Source organism: Syngnathus acus, chromosome 17 (assembly GCF_901709675.1).
Source record: "Syngnathus acus chromosome 17, fSynAcu1.2, whole genome shotgun sequence".
Lineage (NCBI taxonomy): Eukaryota > Metazoa > Chordata > Actinopteri > Syngnathiformes > Syngnathidae > Syngnathus > Syngnathus acus.
Genome location: NC_051102.1, coordinates 4902372 through 4919369, shown reverse-complemented (window position 1 = coordinate 4919369; position 16998 = coordinate 4902372). Strand labels below are relative to the sequence as shown.

General features: G+C 46.3%; 2 protein-coding genes across 10 annotated transcripts in view; one reads left to right on the top strand and one right to left on the bottom strand.

The window, feature by feature from the left end:
• Nucleotides 1-8241, bottom strand: part of mib1 (mindbomb E3 ubiquitin protein ligase 1) — a 28690-nt gene extending 20449 nt beyond the window's left edge. For 4 of the 9 annotated variants that reach the window (XM_037276895.1, XM_037276898.1, XM_037276899.1 and 1 more), the window contains exons 1-12: nt 7431-8240; nt 6719-6890; nt 5369-5498; nt 4479-4583; nt 3684-3750; nt 3093-3297; nt 2833-3016; nt 1899-2043; nt 1654-1787; nt 1153-1260; nt 873-1070; nt 610-761 (exon numbers count right to left, since the gene is read on the bottom strand). In XM_037276895.1, coding sequence (XP_037132790.1) covers nt 610-761; nt 873-1070; nt 1153-1260; nt 1654-1787; nt 1899-2043; nt 2833-3016; nt 3093-3297; nt 3684-3750; nt 4479-4583; nt 5369-5498; nt 6719-6890; nt 7431-7659 — 1829 coding nt within the window. In that variant the 5' untranslated portion in view covers nt 7660-8240. Of the gene's footprint in view, nt 1-609; nt 762-872; nt 1071-1152; nt 1261-1653; nt 1788-1898; nt 2044-2832; nt 3017-3092; nt 3298-3683; nt 3751-4478; nt 4584-5368; nt 5499-6718; nt 6891-7430 lie in introns of all 9 variants that reach the window. The other 5 variants (XM_037276893.1, XM_037276896.1, XM_037276894.1 and 2 more) reach the window with 5 other exon arrangements.
• Nucleotides 8242-9923: 1682 nt separating this feature from the next.
• Nucleotides 9924-16887, top strand: abhd3 (abhydrolase domain containing 3, phospholipase). Its single transcript, XM_037276933.1, has 9 exons — nt 9924-10197; nt 10722-10885; nt 11895-12077; nt 13212-13257; nt 14375-14487; nt 14753-14926; nt 15288-15336; nt 15485-15650; nt 15748-16887. The coding sequence occupies exons 1-9, from the start codon at nt 10036-10038 to the stop codon at nt 15927-15929; spliced, it is 1239 nt and encodes a 412-aa protein (XP_037132828.1). The 5' UTR covers nt 9924-10035; the 3' UTR covers nt 15930-16887.
• The last annotated feature ends 111 nt before the right edge of the window (nt 16888-16998 follow it).

Here is a 16998-nt window from a genome sequence, read left to right as displayed (position 1 = left end):
AAAAACTTCCAACCCTGAACCTATATTGGCCATAAAGAATTCTGGATAACAAACCTGATAACGACGGGGGTTCCCTTTACTGCACTCGTGGGTTTGAAAACAACAACAAAAAGCCAAAGCGCAGGACATAGAACTAGCCAAAGCCAAGGACAACTGCTAATGCCTGGACTCAGTACATAATAGAACAAACGCTTTTCACAGTCTGTTGAGGAGACGGAACCGCAGTTTACGCCATTGAGGAATGACGCAAGCAAAAAATAATAAAAATGGAGCTAGGCATTTTGACATGAGGACAACTTGGAAGACGAGCGGCATTCCACTATGAGAGTTGCTTCGTAAGATCCCACACGCTGCGATGTGAAACGTACACCGAGCAGTCGGCGTTCAATTCCAATTAAAAGCTTTGTCAGCAATACTGAATCAAATCAAAACAGATCCCAAAAGTAATTACTTTTTGCACCTCTGTTATTTATCTGCACCTCTGTTATTTATCTAACTGTTTGCTTTGTGAGCACAATAAATGTACAAGGCTTCACGCTTTGTGCGATTTGCGCCTTACCCCAAAAAAATAAAATAAAGGATGTGGGTGGGATGACGCAATTCTCTTACCTGGGGTTTCCTCGCAGAGCGGCGTGGTGCAAGGCGTTGAAGCCGTTGTTGTTGGTGATGGTGACGTCGGCGCCGGCCTCCAGCAGCACAGACAGCATGTCGTCTCGCTTCTTGCTGATGGCATCGTGCAGGGGTGTGTCGCCCTCAGAATCCTGGAGGGGAAAGGTCGTGTTAAAGGAGACAAATGGAAAATGGACTTTTTCATAGCTGGGATACAAATAGTCTCAGTCGTCATGAGAAATATGAAAACCAATGCTGGATACCTGGAGGCTTGGGTGGCAGCCAAAGTCCAGCAACGTTTTGACCACCTGCAGGTGTCCCTTGTTGACAGCTATGTGCAATGGCGTCTGCCTGCGCTTGTTCCTGGCGTTCAAGTCGGCGCCGCCCCGCTGCAGTACCTCGATGACTGAACCCTCGTCACCGAAGGCCGCATGGTGCACCGCCCGATCCCCATCTTTGTCCTGAGTACAGTAACGCAAGCAAGATGGAGTGCGACTTAGGGTGAGGAAGAAAAAAAAAAAAAAAGTCTCGAGCGATGCCAACCTCTGCCTCGAGATCAACGCTGTGTTTGAGCAGGAGCTTGAGAACGTCCACGTGACCGTTCTGACTGGCCGCTTGCATCGCAGTGTGTCCAGCGCACTGCCCGTTCACCTGAAACAAACAATCACATTTGGGCTTAAACGTGTCTGGATTTCTGTTCCAACACTCCCAACACTTCATCAGTAGCACATTAAGGGTTTGATCTTTGAATCTTTATTCCATATCAGTGATATTAATACAGAACAGGGGGGAAAAAAATCCACAACTAAATTGGTATTTCAAGGAGAAATTATATCAAAAAGCCTGAGGCTGCGAGTTAAACCCCGACACATTAAAATGCACAAGCCAGCTGTAGCAAAATGAAATGCCTCGTGGTTATTATTGAGAAATATAATATGAGCATGTACAGCTGGAGATGGGGGAAAAAAATGGCTCCCAAAGTGCCAACGTTCAATTCCAACAGCAGCTCGTTTAGGCTGGACCAAAACCATATCTGCAACTTACGTCAACGTCGGGTCTTTTCAAAATGTCTTCCACCTTGGCCAGATCTCCGTTGGCTGCCGCCTTGACCAGTTCCTCGTTGATGTCGCCCGACTCCTGTGTCTCAAACAGTTTCTTCAGCAGCTGGGAGAGACGCTCTGGATTAACAAAAAAGAAAAAAAAAAAAAAAAAAAAAAAAAGGGGGGGGGGGGGCATCACACAGGGTCACGGTGTCACTGTCATGGCGCACGAGTGGCACTGGCTCAAACCTCCGGAGGCGTTGCTAACGGCGGAGCCTGAGGGAGCGATCTTGGTGACAGCAGCGGGATTGTACGTCCACGACGTCCCGCACACCTCCACCTTCAGGTCACTGTCAGAGTAGATCTGCTGCACGCGGCCCACCTTCCCCAGGGTCTGTTGATGAATGTAGCGACAAAACTCATTAAAATTGTTGTCTTTGGGCTATGTGATATATATATATATAGAGAGACAGAAAAAGAAAGAGAGCAAGCGGGCCAGAGCGAAAGAATCCGAAGATAATGTAAAAATAAGGGTGGGAGGGGTGAAAGTGAAACAAAGCTCACAGCAAAAATAAAACCTGACAAATAACACAATAAAACATCAGTGTATGTTATTATTAAGATGACAATCCATTATAGCCAAGGATATAAAGAAAGGGACACATCTCAACGTTGCAAGCTATTCATCATTCGCGTAGCAAGCCTCAGCAGAGTAAAACAATGTCTCAATTCAGATTAAAGGAGACATTTCGGAGTTTGTCAAGATGCGCGTGCGCTGGTCATCAATAACAATGAGTGCTCAGGCTCATTAGCTCGAGACAGGTGGCATCTTGGAGCAGATCAATTGCTTTTAAGTTACATCGCAGATTCTGGATAACTACGTCGCTTTGTGATAAAGGACACAATTGATCATTAATGGAAAAAAATATATAGCATTGGTCTTAATAAGAATTAACAGCGCTTATTTTGCAAGTATGCACATATTTTGTTCATATTTAAAATGACACTGATACAAATGTCCTGCCACCTCCAGCATTTAAGACAGGGCTCACCAACTCTGGTCCTCAAGGGCTCCTATCCAGTCTGTTTCAGGGTTAGTGGGGTTGCATCAAAAACAGGCTGGACTTGGTGACCGCTGATTTAAGATGTTGAAAATCCGTGTGCATTTTCCCAAAAGACTTACAGGAAGCATGGCCTCGGCCCACTCCCCGTGGCCTTTTTGTAGCAGCTTGATGCGGTCGATGTCGTAGCAAATCTGAACCAGGTCCCCCACAAGGAATTGCGAGGTGCCTCCCTCCGCTCCAGCGGCCGCTTCACCGCTGCGCACCACGTTGGCTTTCGTTAGTACGGCGGGATTGAACGTCCACCTGTGGACAGGAAAATGTACTTGATTCATTTGATTTCTCTCTCGAAAAAAAAAAAAAACGGCATCTGAGCACTCACCTGTTCCCGCTGGGATACTGCACCACAATATCGTGATCTTCGTCGATGCCGCACACCGTGCCGGTGGTGGTGAGCGTCTCGAACATGCCGTCGGTCCAGCCGCCGTGACCGTGCTGCAGCGACTGGACAATCTCCAGGTCCAAGTCGATGTTGACCAGGTCCCCGATCTGAAGACCGCCGGGGTTCCTGTTGCCATTCTGCTCACCTAGGAAACACAAAAAATATGAATTGTTTGTTATAATTAAATATAATCATTTCATGCAATACTTAAGGAGAAAGAGTTAAAGGATAAACTACATGGTACTAAAAACAATAAAACCATATTTACAACATGGACAGAAACATTACACACATTAATTGCATCATTTAACTTTAAGGTCATATAATTTAGACCACTATGGCATGGGGGGGGCCTAATTAAATCCTTGGAAAACTCATGAAACCAAGCAAAAAGGTGTTGCTACCATCTAGTGGTCATACATGCTAACTACATCTGAAACACTGCCCTTGAATTTGCTGCAGCACAGCAATAGGTGGGAGGTGGTCTGAAGATGGCAATAAGGGGGGATCAAGTCCAGCTGGCTTACTTACCCAACACAGGACAGTGGTCTCTGTAAAAGGACCCTCCTTTGGCGTCCTGAACACATTTCAGGTCCGACTGCCAGAGACAAGAAGCAAAGGCTCTGTAAGTCAATGGCACGTGGGAGGAGTTGAAGCACCGGTCGAGCATGAAGAATAAAAACACAGAACGTGGACACTTAAGCGGCTCCTGCGAGAGTGTGTTTGCTCAGAGAAACAATATCAGCAACGTGGTGGAGACAAAGCACTATGTCGCAGCACAATGTGCATCTGTGGCAGAGTTCAAGGGAAGACGCATTCCTCTCATGATCAAGCCAATGGGACGCTTTTTATCTTATAACTGTGTTAACAGCGACTTTATATAGTGACAAAAAATAGGACTCAATAAGGCTTGTTAAAAGGAGTAGTAGTAATTCTAACCTTTATGATCAAGTTTGGCCCTGGAACACTTAGAACAGAGTATGTTCAACCTTAGAAGTTCCACTGTATTACTAAACAAAGCCAAATTCCACCAATGAGCCGAAGTGTGCTTTTAATCAGAGACGCGCGTGTAGACGCACCCGCAATGACTTCGCCCCCTCCCTTAAGGTTGACCCCCATGTTCACCCCCCGTCCCTAAAAGGCAGATTGCCTTTATTATGTAGATGGATTCCATCTCCAGCTGCTTGTACATTCAATGGAAGCCGAGCGCAGCGTGGCTCTCACAAAAAGAAAAGAAAAGAATAAAAAAAACAGCCTCCACCCTGCGGCCAAACACAAAAGCCACCTGACAGCTGATGTATTGGAGGACGCCGTGGGTGAGCTCACCATTCCCTCAAAACCGACACGGTACAGGTTCTTGGCCCCGTTGTCCCAAAGCACGTAGGCGGCACTATGAGGGCTGGCTGCGCTCCAGTCTTGAATCTCCGTCACCTGTTTAGAAAAAAAAGAGGAACAGTCATTCTTGGATGTCCTCATTTTTGTATGGTTGTAAAAACATGCCGCTTTTTTTGTTTCCTGGAAAGAAATGGTCAATTTTAGTGATTGAAAGTTGACCAACTCCGACCTCACGGATGGATGGTGGTAGTACACTACCTAACAGGGAAAAGAAAGTGAGCACCAGAGTGAATTAATGTATTCATTAAAACACGCGCCCTAAGTAAATTGCAGTCACCTATTTATTCCCGCAGTTAATTGATTAATGGCTCTAGTTAAAATTCAGGCTACTCAAAAAGTACATCTAAACATTAGGACATGCCATAATGGTTTTCGGGTGGAGCACGATAACTGCTGGCGGCGTCATAAAACAGTGATGAGATGTGCCATTAAATAACACAGCAAAATGAAGTCTTAAATTGCCGAGAGGGGCTCTTTAAATATGCCGGCGACTGCGGCCGAGTCAATGTCAGTGTGTAGTGCGGATACTGGACAACAAGTGCAGCCCTCATCTGTCAACGGAATGGCTTCATAATGACTTTTATGCGCCGCATTAGTCAGGATTCGTATCAATCAGCAAGATGAAATTTCTCATTGGAGTTACTTGCCATGAAAGGATGGACGGCCTCCTTTCAATGTATTTGCGTAGCTTTACACATTGGAAACAGACAAAAATAGAAAGTCCTGCTTTAAGTGTTGCACTGACAAAGGCACGGTGACGTGTTTCACTGTGTGGACGGCGCTGACGTAGTTTTGGCTGCACGTCGTTGATTGGCCATTACCTTTCCTCGCCTTCCGTTGCCTCCATCCTGATCTTCCCACTGCCAGTCCACGCCTCGCACTACCCGGCCTCCGGTGAAGATGCCTCTGGCGGTGATTTTCTTTGATTTGCGCCTCGACTCTAGGAGAACTCTGCTCACACCAAGACAAAAGACCCATTGAGTCATTCGGGCCTCGTGTCAAAACCTTTATTGTTATTATTAGATGAGGGGAAAAAAATAGTATGCGTTATATACTTGATTTTATTGCACAACTGAGGAGGCACAAAACATCTATTAACTGATGATAAATTATTAATACAAATAATTATTTGCAATAATAATCAGGGAAATTTAAGTGCAAAGTAGTCATAGTGCATAAAAAAAAAAAAAAGGTAAAACAACTAGAAATGGCAGCTGGACAGTGGCGGACCACCACCATGAACCATGCCCTCCTCAGAATGGCCTGAAAGAATTTTAATGTGGTGTAACGACACCCCCCAACCCCCCCCCCCATCTCATTGGCAGACAAGTGTGATCTTTGGAGAGGGGGGGGGGGCAACCGCCGCAGCCATTATGCTGTGCACGCCGTCTGTCCCGAGGGGGAAATGAAGTTGTATGCGCTTGAAAAGGCCACCGTCTGTTGGGCCATGTGTTCTTCTGTGTTCGGATGTCGGCGGGATATAAAAGCAGCATCCAACACAATTTCAGGCAAGTAAAGCGACTCGACCAGAGTTCTGGCAGCCATTTTGCTACTTGTTGTCGACTGAAAATGACATCACAGACGCTCACAGCTTTTGTTGTCTCATAGCAGCTCACTTTTTTTCCACAGTCTGGGTTCTGCTTGTGCAAGTACTGACCCTGGTAGTCACGGTAACAGAAACCAGACACGCCATTGGCCCAGAAGTATATGGTTATGTGGTCACTTACTTCCATTACAAAACATCTGCTAATTTCATTGAAATAATAAATAGCACCCAGTTAAAACTGTGTGTGTGTGTGTGTGGGGGGGGGTCCAATTTTCTCATTGGAGTTACTTGCCATGACAAGCATTGTTTTGAAATGAGAAGTCAACCAGCGTCAGCGCTTCCACGAAGCGATTGCACCATAGATGGGAATCGCCGCCTTAATATTACGTCCAACAAAATTTAAGCGAGGCGAGTTTGTTGCCTGGCAACTGGTGGCTGGGAGCACCCGGATAGATTGCGTGTCCCTGCGAGGAAGGGCGCACTCAAAAGATTCTCAAATATCAACAGAAACACACACATAAAAAAAAAAAAAAAACCTAAAAGGGAGGGCGTCACAAAACACTTTTCAATCGTAACCCAATCCTTTGTGGCTTTTTTCTTTCAAAGCGCAGTCATCTTAACTAACCTTTCGCTGCCCGGGGTGGTGATCCTGTAGAAGCGGTGTCTCAGGTGATGTTTGTCACCATGGTAACAGGTTGTGCAGAGGTCATAATTGGTGCACTCAGCACATTTCCAGCGAATTCCAATGATGGGCTGCTGACGGCAGGTGTCACACATTGTTCCGTCATGCTTGATGCCTACAGGCCAAGGAGGAGTGTCGACGAGTTAAGTGGTTGCGAGTCACTGCACGTGAACATCACTGAACAGTTTTCACACAGCCCTCCAAAAAAAAGACAAATGTCATAAGAATCGCAGAATGTTGAATTGTCACGGATCTCACTCGACCTCATTTCATATTTGGTGCATACTGATTTGATTTTATACATCTTCCATCACCAGAGGAAGTTTGACCAGCTTTTAGTGAACAAAGGAGTTTGATCTTCTGCGACGGGTGTCATGCCATGGGTCATACTAGACAAGTACAGTAATGAAGTGGACCTGCCTTGACAGTTAATTAAGATTTCATCATGATCGCAACTAATTCATACAAATGAAATGGAGCTCAAAGGGAAATGTTGAGCAAAAAAAAAAAAATAGGCCGGTACAAACTTCCTTTTAGGATGACCGCCTGCATCTGTCTAGGCCCAGTAAACAAAACAACTAGTCGCAGAATTTGTTATTAAATCCAACATCACTTCAAGTGGTGGTTGTGTACTACGGTTTCAAGACTAACTTACCCGTGGGAGCACTGTCTAATATCCTCACGTCGTATGCTCCAGAGCAACGGTAATTCGCAGCGGTGCCGTTATCCCAGACGACCACCACCTCCTCGGGACTTTCAAAACTCCTGACGGTGCCGACATGTCCCTCTCCGCCGTCCTGCTTACCCCACTTCCAGTCGGGTCCCCGAACCACTCTCGCTCCGACTCCTTCCATCATGGCTCGGTTGTTCCTACCGGTGGTCATTTAAGAAACGAAGAGCGGGGGGAATTGGCCCCAACAATCTTTTGGAGAGTTAGCGAGCTAGCTGTGCGAGCTGGCAACAAGGCGGCGGGCAGTTTTTGAATGCAAGTCCGTAACAGAAGCCGCACAGCTCCGCAAAGCTAGCCCCGCTACCTTCTGAAGAAGATGGGCTCTTCTTTGGCAAAGAAGCGCTGCATTCGTCGAGCCCCTGGAAAACGGGAGAGTAATTACGCGGAGAGCTGGCGAAGCGGCGACATTGTTTGCTTAGCTGACCCTCGTCGCCTCAAGAATGCTAACCTCTTAAACTTAGCAAGCTAAAACCGAGCTAAAGCTAAGCTAGCAGGATAAAGCCCTTACTCAAGCCAAGTCTTATTTTCGCTCCTTTTGGGGGGTCCCAAGTGCACCGTGCGGATGCATAAGATTCACCTCAAGGTGTGGGCTTTGTCGGCCCGGAGATGGTTCTCCGTCTTCTGTTCTCCTCTCCCTACCCCCCCTGCTGGAGTCAAGTCAGAATAAACCCGCCGCCATTATTGTCAATCATCATCGCTCCCTCCGAGTGGCCAGACGAGCAACAACAACCAGCTTGACGGAGATGGACGGAAAAGCACGAAGGCGGCACGAGCGTTTAGTGAGCGGCGACGAAGCGTGCTCGCGCAGCCGCACTGAACTACCTCCCTCCAGCACAATGCGACGTGTTCGTCACAAGCACAGAGCGTACCTGGACACATTATTCTAAATTTATATATATATATATATATAAATAATATTATAAATTAAAATGATTAATATAAAATATTTAAATATAAATCTTAGAAATGATGGTGATTGGCCGACCTGATTTAGAATTAGCCTGTAATACTTTTAAATAGTGTCAATTACGACATGATACAGTATACAGCATTCCATGTCATGTCACCCTGGTGCGTACAATAGGCGTGTTGATTTAATTAACGCACACTAATTGCCACATACGTTGGTACAGCCCTTGGGCACTCTCCATCCATCCATCCATCCATCCATCTTCTTCCGCTTATCCGGGGTCGGGTCGCGGGGGCAGCAGCTTCAGGAGGGACTCCCAGACTTCCCTCTCCCCAGCTACTTCATCTAGCTCATCCCGGGGGATCCCAAGGCGTTCCCAGGCCAGCCGAGAGACATAGTCTCTCCAGCGCGTCCTGGGTCGTCCCCGGGGTCTCCTACCGGTGGGACATGCCCGGAACACCTCCCCAGGGAGGCGTCCAGGAGGCATCCTGGTGAGATGCCCGAGCCACCTCATCTGGCTCCTCTCAACGTGGAGGAGTAGCGACTCTACTCCGAGTCTCTCCCGGATGACCGAACTTCTCACCCTATCTCTAAGGGAGAGCCCGGACATCCTGCGGAGAAAACTCATTTCGGCCGCTTGTATCCGGGATCTCGTTCTTTCGGTCACGACCCATAGCTCGTGACCATAGGTGAGGGTAGGAGCGTAAATCGACCGGTAAATTGAGAGCTTTGCCCTTTGGTTCCAAAGCTTGCCCCCCTTGAGGGTGTTTATAATTGACACGCATGATGACTAATTCAGTTTCAATCACTTAGCAACACATAAAGTACGTTATATACAAGCTTATGTGTTTTAATGAACATTTTAAGCAACCAACATTTTAATATTCCTCATAGCTATGCAAGTTAGAGAACTTAATCAATGTGTTTTGAAACTGATATTAAAGTAAAAACACAATTTGAAGATACCTGTCTGACAGGAAATGCCAGTCGTTAGCCATAATGCTTTCATGCATTACACGAACTTGGTGTGCGTGCTGTCTACTTACTGGCATTTATTGAATTGTCTTTTTGTACTGAACAGCGGGACCCTTTAGTGCGTCAGGCTTATTCTAAAAAAAGCTCACCAGTGAGACACTATTATTTGGAGAGAGAAAAAACAAATTTGTGGTCCCTGTTCTAATACTCTAATACTATTACTTGAGTACAATTGTTTGCTTCCCTTCTTGCCAAGACACGTTTGCTTCACTGAAGTTTCTAAATTGTCTATAAGTGTGAATGTGTGACTGCTTGTTTTGCGACTGACGACCAGTTCAAGGTGTACATACAGGCTCCATCTTACTTATCTCCGGAAAATGAACTACAGAGTCGTCCCAGTTAATGCACTCATTCATTGCATTGCATTATCTGGCCAAATAGCGCCATCGCCCGCCCGGAGAGCTTAGCACATGCACCCGGCACTGCATGCCCTTCCCTCCACCCTCATCGGGTCCCCTTGACTGTCTTCTTCAGTGCAAGCGGCACAGCGCGCGCGCTCACTCACACCCAGACTGTGCCTGACTGGCGAACCACACCGGCCGCTGTCCTCGCAGCCCAGCCTTTCGTGAATCGAGGCGCCTTGCAATGCTCTCGCCGCAGCTGAATTTGGACATTTTGACGCGGGACCTGTCTCATTATCTGGAAAACCAAGTGAAAGTTGGTCTGCTGGGCTCGGGAGTGGGGCTCTCTCTGGTGCTCGGCTTCAGCGCGGCGTACACCTGCTACTACCTCATCTCGGTGGCCAAGGTAAAGCCGTGCTGGGCGTTTATTATTCTTCTGAATTAATATGGAGGATTTATACGCGAATGTGATGTTGCAGCCGTGTGGTCGGAATGCCGCTCGACGAGCTGTCTGCCGGTAAAACGTGCCGCTGCATTTTTACGCCATTAATTGCACACACACATTTGACAATCCCATGCGTAAAATCTTTGTTCTGTACATCACGTGTGTATTGCGTTCGCGAACTCACGCACACGTACATATACAGTCACTCATACACACACATTCATGCAATCAATGTCAAGGCATTTACACTTCACTGCATGTCTCAATACTGTAAAGCTAGAAGTGCTCAAGTGCGCCCCCCGTGTACTTTTTTTTAAATTCATTTGTATTATTACAGTGCAAGTCCAACAAATATCAGAGTTTGAGCGGTGGGTCTCAAACCTTTTACACAAAATAATACCTGAAAATAGTCAACAAGTACCAAGGTTACATATTATTTACAATTTAATTTATGTATGCATCATATGAATGCATGTTTTTCGTAGAAGCCGCAGCTCATTTCGGGAGGCAAGAAGTTCTACCAGTTCCTGCGCGAGCAATGTCCCATCGTGTCGGAGACCTATTACCCCACCTTTTGGTGCTGGGAGAGCCGCATCCAGACGCTGCTCAGACCCTTTGTCACGGCCAAGCCCGGAGTGGCCTACAGGAAGTGAGTCCTAATACAGCTTTGAATCGAACGCAAGAAACGGACGGATCACAGATTTGGGCTCAGAGTTGGGTTGCACTACGAGCCATTCTGCCTGTATTTTCTGTTTCGCAACTAATCCGAGTGCTGACCTTAAGCAGCTCTGCAAAGCTCAGAGGACAAAAGCAGCCACGTGCGCCTCCACTTCCTATAAGTGTGCAAAAATACTTGAAAACAAAAACTGCCTCCCACTCTCAGAATGGTAAAAAAAGAGGTAAAAGTTGTATCAGCCAAAAGACAACATAGACTACTCACTATAGTGCTTAGTGTAAAGGTTTTACAACGGCATATGAACAAGTCGTCCTCTTAGTATCATCGTCGATATTACAAGGACATTTGCGGCGGTAATGCACATTGTTTCCATCCTAGTGCTATTATTAAAAGCGACAGCCACATTTGCTGGAGTTATGTGTCGGAATAGCGCAGTCCCCCCACCCCCCTTCCTTGAATGATGAAGTTGTTAAGGGTTAACCCGAGGACAAAGAGCGTGAGCAAAGTGTTTTGTCTTTGGTAGTGCAGGTGAAACAACGCGGAGGATGAGCGCCCTCCCCCTTCCCTCCCTCCTCCGCTCGATCTCTTTGGCCTGGTGCATATTTCACGGAGCTTCTGTAATTTCATGCTCCCTCTGCTAAAGGTGTAATGTACTCAGGCCAAGGTGGACGGAGGGAGCGGAGTGGGGATTGATGGAGCGTATAAGAATCAGCTAGCACAATAGCCAGCTGTCAGCAAAGGTTCTGCTCCCTCATCCACCGTCATTAATTCACCAGCAAAATCACTTGCCCTACACAAGAACTGAGTACTTTTAAAGACCAAACAGAAACTTCTTTTCCCGCCACATTCTACGCTCCGACCTGGTGCTTTAGAGCGCCTCGTCGTTGGCCGAGCGTGTGCACGTCATGCAGACAAAGGAGGATGTGCAAGAAGGCGATGGAGCTTTCCACAATGTTGACCTCTGTGCCGCCTCTCTCCGCAGTGAGCTGATCAAGGCGGCGGATGGAGGACAGATCTCCTTGGATTGGTTGGACAACGATGACAGCCTGGCTCACCCCGACCCCGCCTCCAGACCCACCGTCCTCCTTCTCCCGGGGCTGACCGGCACCAGCCGAGAGTCCTACATCCTGCACATGGTCGAGCAGAGCCGGGATCTGGGCTATAGGTGGGTGCTCTTGGTCTCATTTGCAAGAAGTAGGCAAGCTACGCCTCGTTTCATTTATTTAGGCTGTAGATGTTCTGTCCAGAGTACACCCGAATGAATCTTTTAGTAGCCCCTGTCACATTGATCATTTGGTAGGGTGCTAAATGACCACAGCAGAGTCATAACAGACATTGCCGCCTGCTGTGACATGTCACAGTGACACAAAGACAATCCATAACCGTAAGTCTCAAGTCTCTTTGACGTACCAGAGTTGTAAGAGCAGATCAAGTTGGCATTTGACTTTCACATAGAGCCAACCTGCAACTTTTTAACAGCTTAAGTGAATGACCCTAATCATTTTCACACAGACAACTGACAACATTTAGAACCCAGCAAAATTGATTGATCATAATTACTAGATGACATGTCTGCGTGAGCTATATGATGGTTTTGCATTACAATGTAAAAGCACACACTGTCCTGCCTTGCAAAGTCAAAGGCAGCATTTTTCTCTGTTCAAACGTTTTTGCAGGTTCTCCGTGTGAAACAGCCTTTGGGTATTTTTGGCGACAGGCACAAATAATGCAGTGTTAAGAGCTGATTTTGCCACATTTGGGAAGCTTGGTGAACTCAGCATCTTGCTCCCCTCAATGTGTGTGTGTGTGTGTGTGTGTTTCATTTAATGACTTGCAGCTTATCCTGCCACAAGCTGTGCAGCTATAAGCCCAGAGCAGATTCCGAGTGCATGCTGCAGTATGTTTTTAAACAACCCCCCCCCCACCACCACCACCTCTTTGCTCTTGTCTACAAGCCCCACCCCTGCTGCTGAGTTGCTTTTCCGCAGATCCGCCACATAATAGATGACGGTGCTGATGCTGCTCGTGTCCCATACGAGCAAACGAGGACCATTTCTATTTATAAGTCATGTTTTTGCTTATGAAACAAATGATGGTTAGAGAATTCAGTTCAATAAAATCGATTCAAGAGCCTCTGACGTGCCGAATTACAAGTGAATGAAAGGAGCCATTTTGGCCATGATTGAATTTGGCTGTGACCACTCCCACAGTGGCGGATCCCTCCCTCTGGCCTCGTCTGTGAAAAATAGCCCATGTCTCCTTTAACAGAACTAAAAAAAAAGTCTTTTGTGTGTTTCAGAGCTGTGGTTTTCAACAACAGAGGTGTGTCGGGGGAAACTCTGCTGGTAAGACTCCAAAATTGGGTCACAGTTTACATGTGTATCTCTCGTCAGATCGTTGTCAATGTTTGTCAAGAGACAAAGTTGTCGCGACTGACGAGGATTATGTCCAATTGAATCATGGCTTTACTGTTCTAATACTAATAATCATTTTTAATACTGATCTCTTTGGCTACATGAACCAAAGAGTACTGCTTGGCAAGTCACAATGAAGCCAGGGTTCATGAAGTTCAGTCCATTTTGTTACCTCGGCACCGTTTCAATCGGCCCGACTGGGGGTCTTTGTCCTTTGTTTCAATTGGTAATTGTACCACGTTCGCCGCACATGATTTAGCATTCATATACGCTCTCGTGCTTGTTTTCTGTGCTAGTGTGAGCGCCATTGTGCTTTGTTTAAATGAAACGGCCTTTTCCAATGACCCCGTTGTGACCCCACCGGGGCCTATTTCAAGGCCGGCCTTTGCATTACAATTAAGTAAAAACAATTGAAAACAATTAACCTCCAAAATTTGGTGTCTCAACAACCCATGCTTGAAATGAAACAGGACGTCGGCCATTTTGGACAAATTCCAGGGCTCGTATTTCAGTGAAAACCATCACAGAGGCGTTAGCGTAGCGTGTACGTCACTCGCTTCCCATGGTCTTCTTTTCCTTATCCATTATGTTTCAGTGCCTCGGTAAGTGTTGCTGTTTTGCCTAGCAACAGAGTTCAAATGGGCTCAGCAGTTAACTCATTCATTCCGGTATATTTCTGCACTAAAGTAATGACCCGCAAACGGGAGGCTCCGACAGTATTTGACGAGTGTAAAACAAAAGAAGTACACTCCTCCACGCTTGCATCGAAGTAAACAAGACTTGAGGAGTTTGCCAGATATTCTGCTTGAATTTTAATGACGGGCCCTGAGAACCTGGCGAGTCAGCGGCGTCAGGAGAATTGAGAATGAATGAACGCTTTTCAACGTGACGTAACCTGAGCTGTCTGACAAAGCAAAATACAAAAAGAATGCTGCCATTGTCGTCGAACCCACTTTGTAGTCAAGATAAAAGAATGGAAAGGAGTGAAAACAATGTGAGCATGTTACGTTTGACTCAGATGATCAAATTGCCCATGTTGTCGTTCCAGACGCCTCGGACTTACTGCGCCGCCAACACGGAGGACCTGGAGATGGTCATCGAGCACATCCACACGAGCTACCGTACGGCACCTATCATGGCGGCGGGAGTGTCCATGGGCGGGTAATGAAGCCACTTGCTTCATTCAATGACAAATGTTGACAAGTGAAAGCGGCCGTCGGAGGGGACGGGGATTAGAACGCGATTAACATTAATACCTCAACATAACAAAAATTCAGTGCACTCACGTTTATTAATTTTGTCCGCCTCGTCATCCGCTTTGGCTAAGTCTGAGACATGAGAGGATTCCTCCTTCCCTGATAGACACCGTATTTTTTATTGGATTTTTTTGGAAATGTCCCCCCCCCCCCCCCCCCCCCCCCTCCAGTATGATGCTGGTCAACTACTTGGGGCGAAAGGGCCAGGAGACGTGCCTGAGAGGGGTGGTGGTCTTCTCGGCCGGCTGGGACGTGTTTGAGTGCACGGCATCACTGGAAAAACCGCTGGACCGCTTCCTTTTCAACTCCTACCTCACCAGCTGCCTGCAAGCCTCGGTGCACAGGTCAGCGGCCGGGCCAAAGTGGGATTAGCGTGACCGCTAGCTGTCTGCTAATGCTATGAGGGAGGCTTGAGTGGTTTTAGCAGTCTGGAGATTAAATTGGAAATTTGGATGTTCCTTCAAATTTGTGACTGCAGGTTCACAAAAGTAGCGACTTATTTTTTCATGTTAAAATTGTAATAGGTAGATGATCTTAATGATGTTAATAATTGCATAGCTTTATGTCATCATCTTAATGTAATATATGAAGAATCTTTTATACTCATCTTTTCATCTTCTGCATGTCATATAATGTGCATTTTATTCATTTCTAACTAATGAATCGTATGCAAATGTTATACATTCTGCATATCTGCCCCCCCAGACACAGACCAGTGCTTGAAAAGTGTTACGACATTGACCACGTTATGAAGGTAGGAGATTTTTAGCACTCCATTTTAGCACTTTGCCGGTAAAAAACGTTTGTTTGACTTTTTCACGTTGTTGTGCAGAGAGGGCAAAGTGAGTGAAATTCTGGATTACGCTTGTATAAGAGGCTCACTGACCCCATTTCCGTCTCAGGCCAAGACCATCCGAGAGTTCGACGAGAGGTTCACGTCCATCATGTTCGGCTACGCCACCAACGACGACTACTATCACGACGCCAGTCCCGTCCACAGGCTGAAGTCGGTGCAGGTGCCCATGCTGTGCCTCAACGCTGCCGACGACGTCTTTTCCCCGTCGCACGGTAAGAGGCTTTATATCATTTTTTATGTTGTCTCATTTAACTGTGGCACCAAAACGCGTAGAAATGAGAATGATTTTGTTGTTGTGGTGGTTGTCAGCCATCCCTGTGGAGGCAGTGAAGCAAAACCCCAACCTGGCCATGCTCATTACCTGCCACGGCGGCCATATTGGCTTCCTGGAGGGCCTGTGGCCAAGGCGGAGCACCTACATGGACCGCGTCTTCCGCCAGTTTGCCCGCGCCGTCATCGAGCAAGGCGGCCGACTCAAAGACCTCTCCTGAGAGTGCCCCCCCCCTCCACCCTTGCCCTGTTCCATCCTCGCCGCATTCCGTCCATCCTTCCATTCCATTTCCATTGACCTGCTTTTATTTTCCTCGTCCATCCATCCCGATCTCCCTGCACAGGCAAAAAAAACCAACATTGTTCTGGTTTGAAGGGCATCATTTGATTTATTTCTTCCTCCCTACAATCATTGATTGTGACATTGAAAACAAGCCTTTTGTTTAGAACAATGTTGAACATGACGATACGTCCTTTTCACATTCATCAGTAGGATGTTAGCCCTCAGGGATTTATTTTTTTTGGGTCTCTGTGGATTATTTTAAAGTCACCGCTTTCATTTGGAGGGACGAGTTTGGCCATTTTGAGGATTTTTTTTTTCCAAAGCTTAAAAACCCAAGATTGCTTTGATTATTACTGACTACACAAAGCTTAAGTCCATTTCAGTGCGTGTCACCAACTTTGCACAAATTCATTGAATGTGTACTTTGATAAACTTATGTCGATTTCTTATGTATTCTCGTGTTGTGCCACTGTAAAAAAGAAACTATAGTCACTTTAAAACAGATCCTTAAACAAATTCCTTTATTCGATCATACGTATTTATTTTTTGTTACACCCCTGGTACATTTTTGGAAAGTATGCTGATTTGTATTCCTTTTTTTTAATTTGTTTTATTGTAAATGAATTATAAAGTCAATTATAGATAATATGAATTTTATTTATTTTTGAGGGTCAATGATAGTGAAATTGTCACCGACCTTTCCCACATCTGTGCTAACCCACTTCCATCAAGAAATGCATGAGCAAACTCCATAAGATGCCAGGTCCTTTTGTGATTTCATTTTCCCTTCCATGACAACGTGCGGCAATAAGAATTGAAAACAAAAGTGACTCGTAGATGCACGTCATCGACAATGAGTGTAATAAGCGCCGTTTAATAAATGGTTCAAGAGTCTCCATCCATTTGTTTGCTTCTCCTGTACGGTCGGTCCAAAGATGTCAGCAGTTCTTTCGGTATCCTCACGAGTGACATGGAAGGAAAGCTTACTTTCCACAACGAGTACTAAT

Bases quoted from the DNA above. Each gene is read 5' to 3' on its own strand.
- abhd3 (XM_037276933.1), top strand. From the start codon at position 10,036: ATGCTCTCGCCGCAGCTGAATTTGGACATTTTGACGCGGGACCTGTCT. The intron at 12,078-13,211 runs GTGGGTGCTCTT...TGTGTGTTTCAG, and splicing joins AGCCGGGATCTGGGCTATAG to AGCTGTGGTTTTCAACAACA. The intron at 14,488-14,752 runs GTAATGAAGCCA...CCCCCCCTCCAG, and splicing joins GCGGGAGTGTCCATGGGCGG to TATGATGCTGGTCAACTACT.